General features: G+C 42.3%; 2 protein-coding genes across 2 annotated transcripts; one reads left to right on the plus strand and one right to left on the minus strand.

Moving 5' to 3' along the window:
• The first annotated feature begins 14,513 nt into the window (after positions 1-14,513).
• LOC144706482 (methylsterol monooxygenase 2-2-like) lies at positions 14,514-18,149 on the plus strand. The gene is made up of 7 exons (XM_078579457.1): positions 14,514-14,711; positions 16,163-16,300; positions 16,610-16,755; positions 17,200-17,319; positions 17,399-17,611; positions 17,682-17,762; positions 17,973-18,149. Exons 1-7 carry the CDS (start codon positions 14,577-14,579, stop codon positions 18,037-18,039), a joined length of 900 nt encoding a protein of 299 aa, XP_078435583.1. The 5' UTR covers positions 14,514-14,576; the 3' UTR covers positions 18,040-18,149.
• LOC144706481 (tropinone reductase homolog At5g06060-like) lies at positions 18,077-20,943 on the minus strand. Its single transcript, XM_078579456.1, has 4 exons — positions 20,653-20,943; positions 20,373-20,580; positions 18,506-18,722; positions 18,077-18,441 (listed from the first exon to the last, which is right to left on the minus strand). The coding sequence occupies exons 1-4, from the start codon at positions 20,931-20,933 to the stop codon at positions 18,146-18,148; spliced, it is 1,002 nt and encodes a 333-aa protein (XP_078435582.1). The 5' UTR covers positions 20,934-20,943; the 3' UTR covers positions 18,077-18,145.
• Positions 20,944-23,968: the final 3,025 nt, after the last annotated feature.

The raw sequence follows: 23,968 nt of genomic DNA on the forward strand, positions 1-23,968 counted from the left end.
AGTCATGAAAGGCGAAAAAAGTTCCCATGGAGAGTTTTTGCAAATTCTAGTGTACATGATATTTGAGAGTGTAGTCTTCAGCATGATCATTGATTTCTTGAGTAAGTGGTTTATTCTTTGTCTCTGAGGTTATCTATTGGGAAGTCAATTATTATTTTGTGCACTTTCCAACTTTTTCTTCTCTGTCAATCTCCAATATTTGGGGGGAAGATAGCATTCTGTGATGGATTTGGGGGAGAATATTATTCCCAAGTAGATATATTTTCATTTTTCTTTCATTGCAATAGAGGTCTGAGAAACATCTTTCATTGCAATTGAGGTCTCAGAAATTTTAGATCTGAAATTTCTGGAATAAAATCCTATAAACTGGATGATCTAGATACACACCAAATTTGGATCGTGTTAATTTGACTTAGGATTTACAAATAGATCACATCATCATGATGCATAGGTGTAAATGAGAAGCAAAAGCTAAAGTTTTTTTACAAGATTTTAACATCATCAACATACTATAAACTCACATTGACTTTTTATAATTACAAATAATCCTTATCGGACCTTGTGTACTTCTTATTTTGCTCGATGAGAATATATCTTGTATATAACAAAAATGGTGGCAACGACGCCAATGCTTCGACACCGGACGCGTCACCACCGTCAACCGAAGTCAACAAGACCGTCGAAGACATGCCGCCATCTCCACGCAGGTCTCCACGCATGTCTCCACGCACGCACGCCCCTTCACGCATCCTAACACGTCGCCAAAGGCAGATCCAGAACTGCCCCCTGGCGTGACGCGAAACCACGTCACTCTTCACGTCGCTCGTCTTTATTTTATTTTTGTTTCCTTAAGCTGTATTTTCTCTTTCCTCCAAGGCCTATATGTATAGGACATTGTTTCAAGAAACAGTTAGGCAGTCATTATTCAAGAATTGAGTTTATTGTTAACTCTTCTTGGAGGACTTCCCAGCCTCCCTATCCCTCCTTCAACCCTACCACCACCGCTTCCACCGCCGCCGCCACCGCCGCCTCGCGTCGCCGGCCACCTTCATCCCCATCCTCTTTCCCCTTCTCCATCCATCTCTTTCCCTTCTTCCCTCTTGTCTCTCTTCTCCCTCTCCATCTCTTCCATCGCCCTTGGCCACCCAAGGCAGCCACCCAGGCCGCCCAAGGTAGCCACCCCAGGCCGCCCAGGACAGCCCGCCCTAGGCCGCCCAGCCCGCCCAGGGCAACCACCCCAGGCCACCCAAGGCCGCCGCCCAGCCCGCCCAAGGCCGCCATCCCAGGCCGCCCAGGGCAGCCCACCCTAGGCCGCCCAAGGCTGTCGCCCTGGGCAGCCACCCCAGGCCGCCCAAGGCCGCTGCCCCAGACCACCCAGGGCCGCCCGCCCTAGGCCGCCCAAGGCAGCCACCCCAGGCCGCCCAGGGCAGCCCGCCCTAGGCCGCCCAAGGCTACCGCTAGGACCGCGCAAGGCCGCCATCCGCATCGGTGTCCGCGCACGCCTACCCTGTCTATGTCCGCTCGTTCGTCTCACTTTCTGCCAGGGCCGTATAATGCCTGGAACGCCCAGACCTTCTCGTCCAGTGGGCCATTCAACGCCCGAAATAGTCCAGTCTCGTCATGATCAGAATTTCCCGCAACCTCTTCATGCATTACGGTGCCGGGGTATACCTGAACTCTTTGGTGTCGTCGTGTTCTTCGTCCAGTATTCCGCGAGAATTCTCCACCGCCAACAGATTTGATTTGATTTGGAATTCCCAAAATCTCTCTCTTTCGTGAGTTTCCCTCGTGACGTGGATTCGAGTATTGAATTTGGTGCTTCGGCATCGTCGCGGTGGTTGAAGATAGTACTCCCGCCCTCGACGAGGAACAGGGCTGCACCACTAGCATTTCATCGGTTTTAAGCTCCGAATTCGATCGTGTGGATTTCTGTGGTCTGTTTTATCGATCCTACCAAACCCGTTCGTATCCTCCTTCCGTCGTTGTCCTATCCATCTCCTCAGTCGCCCTTTTCCCTAGCTGTCCTGCATCAGAAAACATTATATGAAATAATAAAACCATCAATGCTACCAGACATTATTAGTTTCATATATTTTAATGAAGTTAATCTTGAATTTGTAAAACAAAATTTTATAATTGAAGTTTATCATAAATACATAAATTCTTGAGGGACAAAATGCAGTATTTGAATTTATCGGGTCAATATTCATACCATTTCTCAACGTTTTTATTTTCATTTCTATCCAAGAGGAAACATTAGTATGTCATGTATCAGTATCTAGAAAATATTCATTCATCCATATAGATGGTAAAATAAGCACTTTCATCTAAACCATCACAATTTGAGTATAATGCCCTCAAGATTAGGAAGAATCTTGTGGTTACTAATATAAATCTCCACATGTTAGGGCATTTTATTATAATATAAATAGGCGATGGAAATTTTAAACAATGTATTTATAACTATAAGGCACTTAATGATACCTTTAATTACTAACCTCCCCTTAGACATTTGATGAGAATATTGTTAGCTAAGAATAGTAGCTGGGATGTATGCGGGAATTTTGAAAACCAATTGAGTTTGAAAATTTACATCACTTGATAACATGTAATTTATAGTAATACTTTCAAACATATTGCATTTCTTATTTGTACTTAAATGATTATAATTCCATGTTATTATAGTTAAAATGAAATAAAATTGTCTTTAGTATGTTATCCTGAATTTTACTGAACACTAGTTAAAAGGAAATAATACGGAGATCACTAATCTTTAAGCATGTGTTCTAAACATTCCTATTCAAAGGATACGCGAGAAGGACATTGAAGTATCCAGATAGAATAGCACTATCTAGCCTCACTCATATGATAAGTATGGCCGGTCCCGTAGCCATTAGTGTGACGACACTAAGGATAGATAGTGGGAGCTCTTTAGTGGAAAGAGTTCATTGAATTGATCCGTATGAATCCCTGAATGGTATTATACCGAACTGTCAATCAGGTTGATTCATGTCACGGTTGTGTAAGTGGTCCTTAGACCTGAGACACCAAAGACATCTTGTGGATGGAAGGTTGTACTTTGGCTATGGCCAACGAGTCTCTAATCATGGAATTCTAAACGGTCTTAGTTCGGGTGCATCAAGAAGTAAACGAAGGCGATTGAGTGGTCAAGATGGGATCGTCCACCCTCGGTATAAGAGGTGACAACTCAAGGAAGACGATGCGGTGAAGTCCTTAGCCAAGGCAGTGAAATATCAGAGAAGAGTTCTTTGATGATTTCCGAATGCATCAATACTAACTCGGATGATCGATTAGGGTTTGACAGTTGACAATACCCGAAGTCGTCCAAGAAGCGTCAAGTGGATGAGGGATTATACATACATGGTAATTGATGAGGAACAAGTTCCATGAGTGAGTCGATACACACTCCTTTGTATCTTCTAGGACACGAGGTGTAGCTTGGCACCCCACGTGTCAGAGTCTTGATCTATCGATTGGGTTAAATCGATCCGACATTAAAATCTATATGATGATATATTTAATTAATTTGGAAGGCCAATAAAGGTTATTGGGCCGCTGGAGTCATTAACTAGACTGATACATGGGCCTTGAGGGTCACACGCAAATAGTCTTTTGGATGTCAGAAGATATACTTAAGTTTTGGGGGGTTTATGAAAAATACCCACTTAGTGTAAATAAGAGAAGCCCGTGAACGAAATTCACCTAGGCCAGAATTGTTTAGGGGCCTTTCCCCTTCTTCTCCACTCTCCCCACACCCCCTCTCCATCTCTGATGTGATCGGGACAATGTAACGACACCGACAGAGAAAGAATGGGGCTCGTCAACAAGAAGGAGGAGATCCGACGTGCCGAGGACTGCGTTGATACATCTAGAGGCTGCACACTTGAGCAGCTCAACTCGTCTCGCTCAGGGATCGAAGAAATCACGGATGCAATACGTGGAAAGGTATGTTGTTTCATGTTTTTGTTGATGCCGTTCAGTTCACAAAAGTCTTCCAGTGTGAATCATTTTGTTTTGTTCATCCATGTCAAGGCCTATAGAACCCAACAGATAATAATCACTTAACCCCCCCCCCCCCATACTTAAAGTATATCCACCAACATCCAAAATTCTTGTGTGTGTGACCCTCTAGGTACATGTATATGTTGAGCGAATAACTTCAAAGGTCCAATACCTTTATTGGGTTGACGTTACTAATTAAATACACCATTTATAGAAAAATTAATCAAAGATTTATTAACCCCAGTCAATTGATTAATGCAATGGCATGTGGGGTGTCGAGCTACGCTTCATTATGGGTAAACTTATGTCATTGTGAAATTGAATTTAATCAATAAATTTATAACACGTAATCATAAAATAATTTATTTAGTTAGTGATGAGCAAGGGTCATCTCCACAGGGAATGTATAATAGGGAAAGAGCTCTCTTTATTGGGTGATTTCAGGAAGGTTAGAAGGATTACATAGCGTACGAGGTAGTGAATGAGCGAATATAATAATCGTGATAGAGATAGTAGCAATTTAAGAAGACAAATGAGTAGCATGTTAGTACTAATAATGGGTCTTTTAGTAGGATGAGAGGATAAAGGTAGATGGGAAAGGTAACATGAGATGAGATTAGCGTTAATGATAAGTAGTAGTTATTTTAGTGTTGAATGATTTAGGGTTTACTACTTTAGGATTTCATATAATATAAGAGAGTGGGAAAATGGGAGAGATAGTTTTGTGTGTTTCTCAAATGAAACAAGAGGGGTACGTGAAAAGACCGTAACAGTGTAGGGGGTGTGTGAAATGAATGATAGATAAGGATAGATATGGGAGATTATGGATGAGGATGGATAATGGTAATAGATGATGATGATAAATGAACTACCTAAATGTGTTGAAGAGCGATTAATTTATGGCAAGATGCTAACCTTAGATCACTATGTTCTACAGGGATCAAGGCATCTTCCTGATGCAGATCAACCTCCCCAATTCTCTGTTGACACCTCCAAGCACTAGAGACACCAAGACACCATCGATGGACCTTCAAAACTTTACTTTCTTTCAATTTGTCCCTCTAGGAGGAAGTGAACTTAAGGATGTTTTTTACAAATATTGGGAGTCAATTTATACATATGGATGAATAGAGGGCATAAATACAAACCTACCCTTAACATTTTAGCTCAATCAGAATTTCGGATTGTTAGATATCAAGCCTGGAAGCTGACTTAATCAAAATATTTCTCTGTCCTAGTCCTCGTTAGCACGGTCATGTTGTTCTGTTAGGGTTTTGTCTCTTCATGACATTTAATGCCATGATGTTCTAATATTCTTCCTCATCATCTGTGATTAACAGCTCTTGTCGTGCCACTCTTGCCCAGGAAAAAGACAAAAAGAAGAAAGGAATAAAACAATTAAAAAATTAAAGATGCGTGAGACGTGGCAACGCGTCAGCACGTGCCACATCATCACATTCTCTTTAAAAACCAGCTAAATAATGACACACGTGCTCACCATGTGTACATGTGCCATTTGTCACGTGACACATCAGTGCGACGTCATTTTTTACTAGTAAAAAAGAAAGAGAAATCATTATTTTAAATATTCAAGCCTCAATCTCCACATTGCATTCATTACCAAAAAGATTACCCCTTTTTTTTATTGGGCACATCACCCTGCGTTAGAAAAAGTAAAAAGAAAATAATTGACATTAAATGGAATTATGGAACTGTTAATCACGATACCATAACAGTTTTTTAGATAAATGTGCTGACACCAATCATTCATTATCCCTATTAAATTAAATAAAGGCCCAAAAGTTATAAAAAAACATGTAAAAAAATAAATGCCCAGAAATCATTTTAAGCTTGATGACACGCATATATAATCAATTTAATTCAAATAAACATGTAATTATCGTCAAATTAAGGTACCACTTATGTGTGTTATCACCTCGAAGATGCAGAGTATGAGAACTCTTGATCATCATTAGTTACTTTGAATGTATAGTACCTCATCCTCTTGATTCTCCTAAGATGACTTAAGTTATGGTCAACTATCAAGCCCTAGTCGGCTTCTCAATTAGTATTGATGCAATTGAAAATCATCACATAACTATTTCTTTGATATTTTACTACCTTGGCCAAGTTGTTCCTTTCATCATATTCCTTGACTATCATCTCTTTTCATGTGGGTAGGTGATTATCTTGAATACTCAATCATCTCATGAACTGCTTATTACACCTGAGCTAAGAAGGTTTGGAATTCCATAGATAATAATTTGTAAGTTATAGTCCAAGTATAATTGTTTATCCACAAGATGGCTAAGGTGTCTCTAGTCCATGGACCACTTACAACACCATGACATGAAACAACCTGATTGACAATTCGGTATAATACCATTTACAGATTCATACTAATCAATTTATTGAACTCTTTCCCAAAAGAGCACCCACTATCTATCATTGGTGTCTCTTCACTAATAGATAGGGGATTGGCCATAATCATAATATGAGAGGGATTAGACAATGTTATTATATCTGGATATTTTGATGTCCATCTCGAGTATCCTTCGAGTAGGAATATTATGAACACATATTTAAAGAGTAGTGATCTATGTATTATTATCTTATCATATTTCACTCAGTCATTGCATGCATTCAAAGACTTCACCATAAACGTCAACAAAAATAATAATAATAAATAATATTAATTCAATGAACATAAAGGAGATATGGTAGTGTGATTGGCTTGCACGCGACATAACATCTATCACATACACCAGCCCTCCCACCTCTCTCTCCACCACTCTCCCACAACCACCTAATCTTTTTTCCCTATAAAAGGCCAAAAGCCTGTTTTTAAGAACGTGTTATGCATGAATTTATTATGAAGTTATTGTTCCTTTGAAGAAGAATGATACTCGAGTGTGAAGGACAACAGAGTGATCATACTGGCATAAAAAAGAATCACTTTTCTCCTATAGAAATCAGCACTTCCCTGATCCCTCTCTTCCTTTCTATACCATCTCTTTCATCATATCTTATTCCCTCATCATCTTCAACATTTGAACCTTACCATCGTTGACATCTCTTTAACATCTCACCCCTCTATGGTGCATCCTGCCTCTCATTTGTTCCCATCATTTTTTAGCTACTTTGATATATTTATTCTTTCTCTCGTCTTATCTTATCTTGTTAGTTCACATTCATAATTTTATTTCTCCCTCTCCATGGTACACGTGATACTCTTCTCTCATTATTCTAATTTATTCACTGCCATCAACATCCTAACCTAACCCACAAGTCCCCGTGATTTTATTTCCTGTAGTATCCCATATCCTTTAAAATTGTCCATGAATGTTACGTTCCTGTCCCTTTACAACTGCCCCCCCCCCCAACATTCCATTTTCCTTTTGTACTCTTTAATGTAGTTTCAGAAAAACATTAGTCAAGGCCATTCAACATTAGAACAACCAAGCTGTTGGCTCCTTTCTCCTAGGTATCTTGTGGCACCTTAGCTTTGAGATAGTTGTTGGGCAATGATAATTATTGATTGTCTCTCAGTGATTGTGCGATCAATTTTATTAAATTAAGAATCTCCATGGTCAATCCCCAGTCCTTTGTTAACCGACTTAGATTCCTCCCTAGAGTAAACTAATTCATATCACCCTCAAAGAATATTCTTATAGAAATATACATATATTGCATGATACTAGTCAATATTTCCAAGAACCCCCATGTTTGTAACACAACTCTCTTACACTTTCTCTCTTCCCCCACCCTTCAATATCCCTCTCTTAGTCTCTCTCTAGCGCTCTCTCTAGGGAATGACAATGTCATCTGCCACGCCATTCACCACAGTGAGGGATCCATGACGGATGACGTGATGATGATGGATGAGGATTTTAAAATCCCGTGACAGTGGTGGATTACGTGATGAAATGCCCATGGCAGATGACATGACAATGGTGGAGGGTCTTGGACGAGTGACGTAACAGAAGGGCCGGCACGGATGACAATGTGAAAGAATTTTAATTGATGAAAAATGATGAAAAGGGGTAATAAAATAGTGTTATATTTAGAATAAAATGAGAGATAACGAAAGAGAGGGACAGAGAGAGAGATTGACTGAGACAAGGAGATATAGAGAGAGAGAGAGAGGGAGAGAGACCAAAAGAGGGAGAAAAATTATCTGAGAGAGAGACCAAAAGAGGGAGAGGGATTCCGAGAGAGAGAGAGAGAGATGGGAGAGAGAGTGACACTGATTGAGAGGGAGAGAGATGGGAGAGAGAGTGACACTGATTGAGAGGGAGAGAGAGAGAGGGGGAGTCTGAAAGAAAGAGAGAGAGAGACAGAAAGAGAGAGAGAGAGAGAGAGAGAGAGAGGGAGAGGGAGAGAGAGGGAGAGGGAGTCGAAGAGAGAGGGGGAGACTGAAAGAGAGAGAGAGAGAGGGAGAGAGAGGGAGTCAAAGAGATAGAGGGGGAGACTGAAAGAGAAAGAGGCAGGGAGAGGGAGAGAGGGAGAGGGAGTCGAAGAGAGAGGGGGGGAGAGTGAAAGAGAGAGAGAGGGAGAGAGAGGGAGTCAAAGAGATAGAGGGGGAGACTGAAAGAGAGAGAGGCAGGGAGAGGGAGAGGGAGTCCAAGAGAGAGAGGGAGAGACTGAAAGAGAGAGAGAGAGAGGGAGAGAGAGAGAGAGAGAGAGAGAGAGAGAGAGAGAGAGAGAGAGAGAGAGAGAGAGGGAGAGGGAGTCCAAGAGAGAGAGGGGGAGACTGAAAGGGAGAGAGTGAGGGAGAGGGAGAGAGGAAGAGGGAGTCCAAGAGAGAGAGAGGGGATACTGAAAGAGAGAGAGAGAGAGGGAGAGGGAGTCGAAGAGAGAGAGGGGGAGACTGAAAGAGAAAGAGAGGGACAGGGAGTCCAAGAGAGAGAGGGGGAGACTGAAAGAGGGAGAGAGGGAGACCAAGAGAGAGAGGGAGAGACTGAAAGAGAGAGAGAGAGAGGGAGACAGAGGGAGAGGGAATCCAAGAGAGAGAGGGGGAGAGAGAGAGAGAGAGAGAGGGAGAGAGAGGGAGAGGGAGACCAAGAGAGAGGGATAGACTGAAAGAGAGAGAGAGAGAGAGGGAGAGGGGGAGACTGAAAGAGAGAGGGGGCGAGAGAGAGAGAGAGAGAGGGAGAGAGGGAGAGGGGGAGAGAGAGAGAGAGAGAGAGGGGGAGTCTGAAAGAGAGAGAGAGAGAGATGGAGACTGAAAGAGAGATAAAGAGGGAGAGGGAATCCAAGAGAGAAAGGGGGAGACTGAAAGAGAGAGAGAGAGAGAGGGAGAGAGATGGAGACTGAAAGAGAGATAGAGAGGGAGAGGGAATCCAAGAGAGAGAGGGGGAGACTGAAAGAGAGAGAGAGAGGGAGAGAGAGGGAGAGGGAGTCCAAGAGAGAGGGGGAGACTGAAAGAGAGAGAGAGAGAGATAGAGAGATGGAGAGAGAGAGGGAGATAGAAAGAGGGAGAGGGAATCCGGGGGGGGGGGGGAAGAAACTGAAAGAGAGGGGGGGAGGCTGAAAGAGAGAGAAGGAGAGGGATACTGAGAGAGAGAGAGGAGTACAAGAGGAAGAGAGAGTAAGTCCAAGAGAGGGAGGGGAGACAGAGAGAGAGGGAGATAGACAGAGAGAGTACGATAGAGAGGGAGACGGATAGAGAGATGTAGTTTGAGAGAGAGGGAGCAAGAGAGAGAGAGAGAGTGAGAGAGAGCGAGAGAGAGAGAGAGGGAGACAGACAGAGAGTACGATAGAGAGAGGGAGACGAACAAAGAGATGTAGTTTGAGAGAGAGAGAGAGGGAGTCTGAGAGAGAGAGAGGGAGACAGACATAGAGAGTATGATAGAGAGAGGGAGATGGACAGAGAGATGGGGTTTGAGAGAGAGACTACTATAGAGGAATAGAGTGTCAGAGAGAGAGGGAGACGGATAAAGAGAAGGAGAGGAGAGACGGAGGGAGATGGAGAGAAGAGAGAGAGAGAAAATTGAAAATAGTAAAAATATTAAATTGTTGATATGTCCTTTCATCCCCTGTGGCGGGTAGGCTTTGACATTTTGGATCGGGGACCGGTCAGACCGGACCGAACCGGGACCAGCAGTCCACCATTTCCTGGGGGACTGGCCGGTTGGTCCAGATCCAGTCTACAGGTCCGATCGGTCCCGTACTGACTCGGCCCTCCCCATGCACTCGCCGCGGCCCCCCCCTCTCCTTTACTTTTTCTCTTCTTCTTTTCATATTTCTTGGCTCTCGTCTTCTTCTTGATGTTGGACATCATCCGGTCGACACCGAATATGATGGTTCGGTGCCGATAAGGGATGATGGTATCGAACGTCGACGATGTTGTCTTCCGACGGGTAACCCTAGCGGGTCGATTTAACTACGATGTGCAAAATGAGGGCCCTACGTGTCGTACGTGCAGGCTCCTACTCATGGGAGTCTCCAAGCTCCAAGCTTGGACGGGGTCATCGAGTGACGGCGACGGTGGCCTCTTGAACTTCGTTGGAGCGACGAAGGCGTCTACGGCCGAACGGAATCTATCCGTATGGCTCGCACGTAACGGACATACTCATCCGCACCGGTAAGACACTCAAATGTCGTAGTTTTCTCTCAATTTTCCTCTCTCACCTATCTAGCCTGAGTGCGGTGGAGTCAAGATGAACGAGTACTGCAAGTGGTAATTAAATGAGCAGCGGGAGAGGACAGCGTACCTCTTCGGCGCGTGACTCATCGTGCAGGGTCGTCGACGGTTGGCGGCGGTTGGAGCTGTTGGGGCAGAGAATCGCCGGAGAGATCACGGCGGCTCGGCGAGCCAATGTAGATGCCGGAGCTATAATTTAAGGTTGGAGGAAGAGAGTGCGGGGAGTCCGCAGTGAGGCTGGGTCAAGCGTCAGCCATTCCTGGGCTCTCCCTTGGGGGAGCAGCGCGAATAGGGTCAGGCAATGAGAACGCGAGCAACGACGATGTTTGATACCGTCAATGTGGCGATGGTCCCATAGACGATAGGTCATGGCGGCGGTAGGTTCCAAGTGATACCAAAGAATGTGGCATCGTCGGACGAGCCGGGTCAAACACGTGTTGTGCGTGACGGCCGAGGGTCCTTGACGCCCCCCAAATGGTGCAGCAATTAAGCAAGCTGATATTACAAGAGAACTGTCGGGTCTGGCTTCCACGGATTAACCCTCTACGCGCAGCATCAAACACACGGTCAAACACACAGGGAGGATGGGAACTACCGTCGTGGCGGCGGAACGTTCTGACCGAACAATTGACCCCTTTGTCGTGGGTGGTTGGGGTAGATATTGTAGTCGGGGAGCTTCCGTTTCCCGTCCGGATGATTTGCCGTTGGGGGATTCCTGAATTCCTGCCAAGCGGCGAATTCCCAATCGACGGCGAAAATCACAGGATGTGTGAGAACTCCCTGGAAATGACAAAGGACCGATTCAATCGAGCAGGACGGTGGGAGGGGAATCTCTTTGCCGGATGCGCAGGAAGGATCGATCTGCCGTCGTGGAATCAGCCGATGGCATTTTCCCACGGCAGTGAATTTCCGATCACAGAACGACTCTCCAGTCGACAGCGGAACGGTCACACCAGATCTGAGGGCGACGGACGCACAAGAGCCTCCAGCTTCCTTCCACGGCAACGTGGTTCCTGGGAGATGAGTTGCAGGGCCTGCCGGGCGGGGAAAACACGGCTTCAATCGGGGAGGAAGAGTGCCCTGATAGGACGGGGCAGCATTCTCCGATTTCCACCATGGGAAGGGGAGACGAGAGGGATTACCCTTGTCTGCCCAATTCTCCTCCTCCTCCACGCTCTCTTCTTCCTTCCTCTCTGTTCTTCTCTTGGGCGAGGAAGAGAGACCAAAAAAAATGATGTTTCTCTTCTTCTTTGTTCTTCTTGGTCTGAGAAGCTAGGGCGCCCCCTCTTCCCTTATAAAGGGGAAGAGGTCAATTGGGCCTCCTTAGCTGGGTCAACAAGGGGGAAGAAGGTCCATTAAGGGGGCCCTTATATAATAGGCCCCCTCGTTACAAGATAAAGAGGGAAATTAAAATAAAAAGAAAAGAAAAGAAAGAAATAATGGCACAAGGGAGGGGTTCCAAATTGGCTAAGGATCCCTCGTGACGACGACGAAGCAAAGACAGGATGTGTCACGAATGTGACGAAAACACATGATGAGTTGAGAAGAACACAAACACGAGAAAGAATGGGGAAAACAAAATGCGATACTTCGAGCGATGTCACCCGATCTTCGACGACGGTGGCGGCGATGCAGACGACGTCATCAGCGATCTTCGATGGCGTGCGCCATCACTTCTTCTTCTTCTTACTACTCTTTCATGTGTTCTTCTCTTCTTTGATGTATTCCGCTTTTATTTTTTCTTCTCTTCCGATCTGCATTACTTCTTTTCTTCCTTTATTCTTCTTTTCTTCTAATTTTCATTTTCATTTCTTCTTATCTTCACTTCTGGTCTTCTTTATTCTTCTCTTATCTTATTATCTTCATCCTTTTTTCTCATATCTCTTGTCTTATCTTCTTCTTCTTTTATTCTTCTTTTCCTCTTTTTTTTTCTTCTTAGTTTTTTCATCTTGTTACTTATTTTTTCTCTTCTCCTTCTTTTATTCTTCTTATTTTCATCTTCTTTTTTATTCTTGTTCTCTTCTTCTTTTATTCATTTTATTTTCGTCTTCCTTCCCTTTTTATTGTTCTGTTCTCTTTTATTCATCTTATTTTCATTTTCCTTTAATTTTATAGATCTCTCCTCCTTTTGTTCTTCTTCTTTTCATCTTCCATTTTCCTGTTCTTTCTTTTTTTCTTCTTCTTTTATACTAGAATAACTTTTTTTTTCATGTTCTAGTTGGTTTTGTTTTGGTACTCTTATTTCTTATTATGGTGGTTAATAGTCTTGCGTTATCTCGTCTTAATTAGTTTTTTACTTTTCAAGATGGACATTCTGAATTACCTTGTAATGCCATATTCTTTTAGAAAAAGTTACGGCCAATTTTTCATCTTGACTTTGATTTTGACTTTGACTAGTCAACATGACAGGACCGGGACCGAACTAGACCAGACCGGAACTGGACCGAACTTCAGGTAAGATTTAGGTCCATGCCAAAAACCGGACTGGACCGGGACCGCCAAACCCTAGTGGCGGGGACGCCATCTGGTGACGAACGAGGACGGGATGACATCTCTAGTGACAGGTGACGAAAATGTGACAGAATTTTGTAAAATCTTGGTACACATATTGGATGGGAGACGTGACAAACTCCATGTCATGCTCTTGTCCGTCACCACTCATCATCCGTCCCGTCAAGTCCAAGCCATCACATCCTAGCTCTCTCTCACTTTCTCTCTTTCTGTGGTATTTTCTCTCCCTGTCTCTCTCTCTCACTCTCCCTCTCTTTCACCTTCTCTCTTTCTCAGACTCTTCCTGGCTCTCACTTTCTCTCTCTCTAGTGCTCTCTCTCTATCTGTTGGTCAGTCTCTCTCTCTCTCTATCTGTCGTTCACTCTCTCTCTATCTGTTGGTCTCTCTCTCTCTCTCTACCTGTCGGTCTCTCTCTCTATGTGTCTGTTTGTCCGAACTCTTCGAATCTGTTCGGATCGATTTTCTAGTTCGACCGAGTAATTCGATCAGATCGAATTGATCGCTCAACTTTCCCAACGAATTCACTCAATCGACGGTCCAGGAGAAACCACGTCGCCCCTTTGACAGCCGTCGCATTTGGACCTCACGATACATGGGCCCAATTTCAGTCTCTTGCCAGGTAATCTGGTTGTACAGATAGAAAGAGACAAGAGAGAGAGACAAGAGGGGGAGGAGAGCGACAACAGAGAGAGAGAAGAGAGAGAGAGATATGTAATAAAGGTGCGAGAGAGAGAAGAGAGAGATAAGAGGGATAGAAGAGAGAGATAAGACAGAGACAAGAGAGAGATATAAGAGAGAGACAAGAGAGATAAGAGACACAAGAGAGAGAGATAACAGGGAGAGAAGAGAAAGATAAGAGGGATAGAAGAGAGAGATAAGAGAGAGAGAGAGATAAGAGGGATAGAAGAGAAGACAGAGACAAGTGAGAAAGATAAGAGAGACAAGAAAGAGATAACAGGGATAGAAGAGAGAGAGATAAGAGAGAGATAAGAGGGAGAGAAGAGAGAGAGAGAGATAAGAGAGATATAAAACAGAGACAAGAGGGAGAACAGAGAGACAAGAGAGAGAAGATTGAGAAAAGACAGAGAGATAAGAGAGACAAGAGAGAGAGAGAGAGAGAGAGAGAGAGAGAGAAGAGTGAGAAAAGAGAGAGAGAGAGAGAAATAAGATAGAGAGAGAGAGAAGATTGAGAAAAGAGAGAGAGAGATAAGAGAGAAGAAGAGAAAGATAAGAGAGACAAGAGAGAGATAAGAGAGAAGAAGAGAGAGATAAGAGAGACAAGAGAGAGATAAGAGAGAAAAGAGAGAGATAAGAGAGAGAGAGAGAGAGAGAGAGAGAGAGAGAGAGAGAGAGAGATGAGCGTATCTGTGGATCGTTAACAACATTATAATCACCGATGGCTGCGCTTCCCTGGCCGCGTTGTCAGTCTATTAAATCGCTAGATCGAGCGGCTTGGGAAGGAGCGAGTTCCGATCTTCCCGTCGTCTACGTCGTCCTACGCATGGCGTCGCTCCTCGAATCGGGGTGGCAAGTGAGGAATCGTTACCTTCTCGCCGATCACATTTCTTGTTTTTTGATTGTCTTCCAGCGCTTGGATCTTCTGTTCTGCTTATTGATGTTTCAGTGCGGCAAGTGAGGAATCGTTACCTTCTCGCCGATCACATTTCTTGTTTTTTGATTGTCTTCCAGCGTTTGGATCTTCTGTTCTGCTTATGGATGTTTCAGTGCGGCTTCCCTGCTTGTTTTGGAGCCTCTATTTTCAAATATCTAGATTTGGCATCGCTGATGAACTCATTCATGGATAGTTTGTGCGGGATAAGTTCTTTCTTTATCTGTCATTTGTAGGATGGTTTGATGGCGCTTCTTCTCGAGAATTCATTTGAGCATCTTTGAGTGCCTCTTCTGTTATTTTTTTACGTATTGAACGGATTAATTATCGAGTTTGAGATCAATAAAGTGTTTTTGTGACATTTCCGTTAATAGTGAGGTTACGAAAAGTGTGCTTGTGTTGGTGTTTTCTCTCTCTTGTCTCCGTATGCATGATTATTCTATCATAATATAAGTTACTTGTCACAATCGGACGTCGTATGTTTTTTCCAACAAATTGTGCTTTTCTGAGTTGCCGGACGGATTTGGTGGGAGATTTGGATCTATCTTATGTTTACATATACCACGCTGAATTTCTACTCTCCGAAGATTTCGGTTTTTCTGTACTTGTTGTCGATCGTTTTGCTTTTTGTGATATCGTCCCACATTTTATATCGCTGGTCAGAGTATTCTGGAGTCATTTTTTGGTGGATGAGTTTTTTCTTTTTGGAATAATTTTTAGGATTCTCTTCAAAACAAATTTTAAGGATAGTTTGATGGGACTTCTTCTTGAGAAACATTGGAGCATCTTTGCCTCTTTGCGATATTGAGTTTGAGATTAATTAAAAATTTGTGAAAGCTCCATGGACTGGGAACAATAAATTAGAAACATCGTGGGTGGATTTATGTTTTCTCGGTTTTATTCAAATATTTGTGTTAGATTCAAGTGCTTACCAACTTTGCTAAAAGCTACTGCTGAAAGCAAGGGGCTACTTTTCATCTTTAAGCAGGATGTTGTTTTCCAACAATTTTCATTATCATTCTCTTATAATTTGAATACCTCTCTTCCGATTCTTCGCTACATTGAGCGGATTTGTGATCATTAAAAGCACTGTGTGATGTTTTTGTGGATAACGAGGTCAGAACCATCGTGGTTGAAATTTTCATATCTTTTATGTAAATATGCCTGGTCATCCAATAATAAGTTGCATAACCAGTGATAAATTCTTTATCTTTTGCTCAAATTTTTTTACATGTTCTATACAAATACTTATACAACCATTTTATCATTAATTGCGTGATCAGAAAATTGAATTATTTTCTCTTTTGATGACAGTTTTGTCAGAAACTGGTTTATTTCTAATTTGAATTGGGCGTCTGTCTTGTGTCCTCCAGTTTTTGACCACCCACTTCAGCGAATTCCAGCTAGCTTCAGTGGCCACTTTTCTCCTGCACGAGAGCGTGTTCTTCTTGTCAGGAATTCCTTTCATGTTACTTGAAAGGGCTGGTCTCTTGAGCAAGTACAAAATCCAGGTTCTGACTTTTCTCTTGAGTAGGGAGTTATCTTTTAAATTTCATTTCTTACGAGGGACTTAGTCTTTAATTAAGTGAAAAGAGTTTGTGACGAGTGTCCTCTGTCATGGATTGACTTATTAATACCCCAAAATACAGGTGGGCTAAAATATCCATGCCAAATTTGAATGTTGGAATAAAGTTCTAGATTTCATTACTCCCTCGTGTCGCTTTTGAATGAATGGATTTTTCACGAAAAACACACTTATTTCCATCATTTTATTTATTTGTCTTCGTCATTCTGATGATTCTTGGCTTGAATCGATGCAGGTTAGGAACAACACCATGGACGCTCAAGAAAAATGCATTTTACGCCTCCTTTTCTATCATTTCTGCGTCAACCTTCCAGTTATGCTCGCTTCCTATCCTGTTTTCCGGGCCATGGGAATGAGAGTCACCCTGCCTCTGCCCTCTTGGTAAATCGAATTTAATATTTATCTTGAATTTGTTTTATAAATTCACCTTGAAAACACAATAAGTTATGTTTATGGATGATGAGAAAATTCTGTCATCGTCAACCTGCCACTGATGAATGGCCATGTCAATTTTGTCATTGTCTCTTGGCATCTGAGCAAGGTTGACAAAAGGATGACAGCAAGAGGAGGCAAGGAAACACAATCATCACTGTGATCCTGGCGATGACGAATGACGGGGACAATGACAACTCTTTATTGTGATTGGTAAAGGGAAGCACTACCATGAATAAAATGTCGGTTTAGATGCGAGCATAATTTTGCAAGAAAATAGTTAATAATGAAATAGAAAATAGATAAATAATTATGCACATAACTCAAACGTTATCACTCACTCCAAGGGAGATAATTCTCTCTTAATTGCTGGATTCGACAACTGTTCTACAGGAAAGTGGTGATCTCCCAGATTGTCTTCTACTTCATAATCGAGGACTTCATCTTCTATTGGGGCCACCGCGTCTTGCACACCAAATGGCTGTACAAGCACATCCACAGCGTCCATCACGAGTACAAACTCCCATCTCAAGCTGGGCCCTTGCTTTTCCCTCTTTAACCCTTTTATTTTGTTGAAATAAACCATGCTCAGGTATGCCACACCTTTCGGGTTGACCTCCGAGTATGCCCACCCCCTCGAGATCCTCTTCCTCGGTTTTGCCACCATCATCGGCCCTGCATTGACTGGGCCCCACTTGTTCACGCTCTGGCTGTGGATGGTTCTTCGAGTTCTCGAGACGGTGGAAGCTCACTGTGGCTACCACTTCCCTTGGAGCCTCTCTAACTTCATCCCCTTTTATGGCGGGTGAGTTTTGAGCTTAGGGTTTAGGGTTTAGGGTTTTTCATACTCTGTGCTTATACAGTTGTTTTCGCAGGTCTGACTTCCATGACTTCCACCATCGGGTTATCTATACCAAATCTGGCAATTACTCATCCACCTTCACATACATGGACCGGTGAGTGAAGATGATTATGATCTAAAATCCCCGCAAGGGTATTTCTATCATTTTACCCAGTCACCGGGGAGTTTTTGAATGTTTAGTGCCTAAAATGACCCCAACAGGCAAAATGACAGAAATACCCCTAGAGAGGTTTCTTAGTTTAATTGGGATTTTAACATAAGGGTTTTTACAGAATTTAATTGCTTGTGTTGGAAATTTGGGCAGGCTCTTCGGAACGGACAAGGACTACTGGAAATGGAAAGAAAATCAGAGCGAAGGTAAGAAAGCGTAGTGTAAATTTTTTGACTGTTTCTACGCGTGGGGAGGACTTCCGTTCTTAATGTTGTTTGAAAGTCAAACATTGAAAGTCCTTGTTATCTTCAAAGCTGAGGCGTTGACTAATCGGACCTCGGGTAGAAGCCGTTGACTGTCATTCCGCCGTCAATGGCAACGACCTGACCAGTGATGTAAGCGGCGGCAGGGAGGCAGAGGAAGGCCACGACGGCGGCCACGTCAGCCGGCTCTGCGATCCGGTGGAGGGGGATCCGGTCAACGATCAACTTCGTGAAGACTGCGTCTTCGAGAACCTTCTCCACGAGGGAAGTCCGGGTGTACCATGGGGCCACGGCGTTGACTCTGACCCCGTGGGGGGCCCACTCACAGGCAAGGTTTCTGGTCAGCTGGTTCAAAGCCGCTGACCAGGAGAGAAAATTGAGTTACTAGGAGGGGTAGAATGGGAATTTGGCAGGGGTGGTTACCTTTGGAGGCAGAGGCGAGGGAGCCGGAGCAGAGAGCGACGAGGCCGGCGACGGAGGAGACAAAGACGATTGTGCCCCCCGGGGAGGTGGAGAGGTGAGGGTGGGCTAGCTGAGAGAGATGGAATGGCGCTTCGAAGTTGGTGGCCATGACGAGGGAGACGTCGTCGGGGGTGAAGTCCGTCGTCGCCTTTCTTACGTTCGTCCCTGCATTGTTCACCTGATGTAGAAAGATGATCAAGCAGGGGAGAGATGTAGAGAGAGAGACGATGGACAGAGGAGAGGAGCACATAGAGAGAGAGAGATGCAGTGAGAGATATGATCGGGCACAGGGAGTAGCCCATGGAGAGAGAGAGAGGGAGTAGAGTTTGAGGGAGATGTAGAGGGAGAGATGAAGGGCCACAGAGACGAGTAGAGAGAGAAAAGGATTAGAGTATGAAGGAGATGGTGGGACATGAGAGCACGGACAGAGAGAGAGAAATAGATGGTGGGACATGAGAGCAGAGAGAGAGAGAGAAATAGATGGTGGGATATAGAGAGGAACAAAGAGAGAGAGAGGGAGAAGAATGAGAGAGATGATGGGACATAGAGAGGAGCAGGGAGAATATGAAGGATATATATATATAGAGAGAGAGAGGTGAAGGGACAGAGAGAGGGAGTAGAGTATGAGGGAGATAGAGAGAGGGAGAGTGTAGAGATGCATAGAAAAAAGAGGTTGATAAAACATGGGGAATAGAGAGGATGAGAGAGAGAGGGGGGGGAGAGTAAAAGAGATAATTTGAGATGGAATCTCAGAAAGCCGAGAAAATATAGGGGTGCAGAGAGAAAGGAAAAGTCGAAGACAGAGGTCATGACAGACAGAAGAAGAGGAGAGATCCCGTGCTAGGAAGAGAGGAAGAAAGAGCGGATCATAAGAGATAGAGGCAAGAATATGAGAGATATACAGGGATATAGATAAACAGATAGATACAGAGGTAGATATATTGATAGATGGAGAGATTGCTAGATAGATAGACAGAGAGAGACAGACAGACAGACAGAGAGATGGATAGAGAGAGATTGATTGATAGATAGAGATGGAGAGCGAGAGATATATAGGCAGGGAGAGAGAAAGATAGATGGATAGAGAGAGATTGATAGATAGATAGAGAGGGAGAGAGAGATAGATAGACAGGGAGAGAGAGAGAGATAGATGGATAGAGAGAGATCGATAGATAGATAAAGAGGGAGAGAGAGAGATAGATAGCCAGGGATAGAGAGAGATTGATAGATACAGAGGGTGAGAGATAGACAGATAGAGAGGGAGAGAGAGAGATTGATAGATAGAGCAGGAGAGAGAGAGATGGATAGATCGAGCGGGAGAGAGATAGATAGATAGACAGGGAGATAGAGCGGGAGAGAGAGAGATTGATAGATAGATAAAGAAAGAGATAGATAGATAGATAGGCAGGGAGAGATAGAAATAGACAGAGAGATGGATAGAGAGAGATATTGATAGATAGACAGACAAAGAGAGATAGATAAATAGGCAAGGAGAGAGAGAAATAGACAGAGAGATGGATAGAGAGAGATATTGATAGATAGACAGACAAAGAGAGATAGATAGATAGGCAGGGAGAGAGAGAAATAGACAGAGAGATGGATAGAGAGAGATACTGATAGATAGACAGACAAAGAGAGATAGATAGATAGGCAGGGAGATATATATATACAGAGATATTGATAGATTTGTAGATAGGCAGGAGAGAGAGAGAGAGACAGACAGACAGATATAAAGAGAGCGAGAGAGATAGATATACAGGGACAGAGATAGATAGATTGATAGATAGACAGAGAGAGAGAGAGAGAGAGAGAGGGAGAGAGAGCACACGAGGATGTCGAGCTTGCCGCCGAGAGCAGAAGTAGCCCTCTCCATCAGCTCGACGCGCTGCTCGTAGGAGGAGATATCGCAAACGGAGCCGGACACTCGGAGGCCCTTCTCGGCCCATTCTTCCAAACTGGCCGTGAGCTCTCCGGCGTTGCGCGAGCAGGTGTACGCCATCGCCCCAAGCGAAGCCAATTCTTCAACCACAGCTCGCCTGCGCAACTCAAAAAGAGATACAACACGACGCGAAAGTAAAACTAGAAACAGTTCAAATCAATCAACGGACCCTATCCCTCTTGTTCCGCCGGTGACCAGCGCTGTCTTTCCCTCCAAAGACCACCTCCCCTTGGAAAAATCCCTTCTTTTCGCCCCTTCCTCGTCGCCCGGAGAGTCTCCTCTCATCGCCATTGCCAAAGCTTCCCTCGGCGCTCTTTTGAGGCTCATGGGTAGTCTGCCCGCCTTTGAAATGGTAGGATTTGTATGGCCTTGTAGCCCGGCCATCGCCATCGCTACTGCTGTTGCCAGCCTTCCTCTGCGAGATGGCTGAGATAAATCGGATTTTTTCATGATGGGGTAATTTCAGATTATCGTTTAGTCTCGTTTCACCACGGCCCCGTAATAGGAAAATCCAGCTTGTCTGGGGTTTTGTTAGTACAAGAGGTTCTTCACTAGCTTTGCAGACAGGCCTATCAAATTTATTGACTGAGGAACTGATATAATATGGACTGGAATTTTATTTTTGATTTTTTTCTCAAGTACTTGCCTTATTTGCTTCTCTTTCATGATGGGGTACTTTCAGATTATCATTTAGTCTCATTTCACCACGGCCCAGTAGCAAGAAAACCCAGATTTTCTGGGGTTTTGTTAGTATAAAAGGTTATTCACTAGCTGGGCAGACTTGCTTATGAAATTTATTGACTGAGGAACTGATATAATATGGACTGGGATTTTATCTTTGAGTTTTTTCTCAAGTATTTGCCTCATTTGCTTCTCTTTCATGATGCGGGTACTTTCAGATTATCATTTAGTCTCGTTTCACCACGGCCCAGTAGCAAGAAAATCCAGCTTGTCTAGGGTTTTGTTAGTACAAAAGGTTATTCACTAGCTTTGCAGACTGGCCTATCAAATTTATTGACTGAGGAACTGATATAATATGGACTGAGATTTTATTTTTGGATTTTTTCTCAAGTATTTGCCTCATTCGGTTGGAGGGAAATAAATTGATTGCCTGGTGTGGTTGGTTACATCTATTTTATGGATAGGAATTTCCTTGTTTCCAGGTTGTATTGCTGATATGGATGACTTTCATGAGGGGAAAGAGTCTCTATTGTAGTAAAATCTACATATCTCACATCCACGGCATTTAATAATTGACGTATAAATTTAATCTCAAAATACTTTATTAAACTCGAATTTACATTTTAAATGATTTACCTTTGATAAACAAAAAGGGAGTTAGAATATTCAGTTATCAAACGGATCTTTGATAAATTGTAATGGAAATCAAATATAAGAAACATTTTGATGATACTGAAAATATTGATGCCTTTATGATGTTGGCAAATTATCAATTGCACAGATTTTCAAATATGTATTGAATGTACCTATAGAATCACTTCGTAAATTTCTCAATTTTATAAGGTATTTATGCTATTATTTGTAAATATTATTTGAGGTTTCACCAGTTGAATCATCGAAAATAAAATTGAAATTTTCCTTTGATAGTGCTCTCCCAACCCTTCTATGAGGTAATTCATGGTAACATGCAATATAAAAGGTCAGGGCAACAAATAAAGGATAAATTCAACCGTTAAGAATTCATTTTCAAAAATGTTTTTCATATTTCAAGATAATTGGTCCGTAAACTTTTGATTTGATGAATTATAGGTCTCATATTTCAATATACGTAAGAGTACTAGTCATTTATATAAAATTGTTTCACCTATAACCTGTACATATATGTGATCACACCATCTTAATTCACATCAAGTGTCAAGTAAATAATATGTAAAAATTTATTGATATGTTTACAACATTAAATTTAATAAAATAAATATTCAATGATTTCGTAGAAATTCTGCTGTGAAAAAAAATTGGTCTAGGAAGTAGTTACATTGAATTTGTTTTTAATATGGTTTTGCTACAAAAGAGCTTAGATGAAATATAATTTAAAACCACTCTTAATATTTAGTGGCCTATTTTTCAGGTTCAGATTTTTCTTTCAAGAAAGAGAAATACGCAGTGTTCTGATATCTCTCTTAAAGAAGAAAAATTTTCATCCTAAACACGCACCTTTGGATAATATTTAATTCAGAAAATTGGATAACCTCAATGATTAGCATCAACTGTGATTTAATTGATACAACAGGTGAGACTAATCTAAGTGTTGTGACCACTGATTTGGTATGTTTTTTCCCAAATTAATTAGTTCTTTTGACCTTTGAAATATCTGCTTTGTCATTTTAGGAAAGTATATTTAGAGCTTGTTAGTTCAAGTCCCAGCAAAAAATGGAATGGGTGAATGATTTATCAATATTTGATGGAATAAATTTAAGATTCAATACAATGGAAATATGAAGAGGGAGAAGATAAAAACAAACAAAACACGTTGACAATGGAAGTAAAATTTTATCATAGAATTCGAAAAATAATTTAGACTATAAACAAAGAGTCAATTACTACGCGAAAATTCAAGTATCAGACCTAAGGAAGTAAAAAATCATAACTAAAAACTCAATATTTTTTGTCAACGTAGATAATCTTATATCAATGAAAACTAGAAGGTCGCTGATAACGTACATTGAAAAAGGCAAAATTTATATAATATCAATATTTAGAAAGAGAACTTAGAAATTTACATGTATTTGTGTTTTTGCTGAAGTCCTATATGTCTTGATTGTATTTGAATTGTTAACTTTATTTTTACTTATCACATTTGACTTCTTAAAATGGGCCTGATGTTGATGTCTATGAGCCTAATTGGTTATATAAAATACTGTTTTATGGAGAAATATGATCAAATCAAGTCAGATCAAATCAAACATCTATAAAAAGGATGATCTTACCACCTTGTGCAGAACATATTCTAAGCTCACTTGCCTCTTTGTAAAAATACCTTTTAAGATGTTCACTTGTCCAACATCTAGATGTATCTTGGGGATGACTTCAATGATGGATCTCCTCTTGAATTTATTCAACAACTTTTAAATATCTAGTTGATCTTCTCATCATCCAATCACCACTAAAAAGGATGAATTTTGGAGAGGGAGAGAAGGGGGGCCACAAGCCTAGCTTACACAAGCACTTGAAATGGGTGTTCCCCTATTCATAATCCTTGACATTTTCATAAAATTACTTCAGTATATCCACCAACATATACAGATATTATAGGGGTGAGCCTCTAGAGTTGTGTATCAGCCTAGTTAATAATATTAATTGACCATCATTATTATTAACTATATTAACACATCGATTATTTTCAAAAATAAATTTAACTTAGTTGATAAATTCAGTTCCCAAACCTGATGGAAATATATCTAGTTGGTAAGCCAATCACACATTCCATATCTAATTACATGTTTGGTATTGTGCACATGGAGATT

Source organism: Wolffia australiana, chromosome 8 (genome assembly GCF_029677425.1).
Source record: "Wolffia australiana isolate 7733 chromosome 8, ASM2967742v1".
Classification (NCBI taxonomy): domain Eukaryota; kingdom Viridiplantae; phylum Streptophyta; class Magnoliopsida; order Alismatales; family Araceae; genus Wolffia; species Wolffia australiana.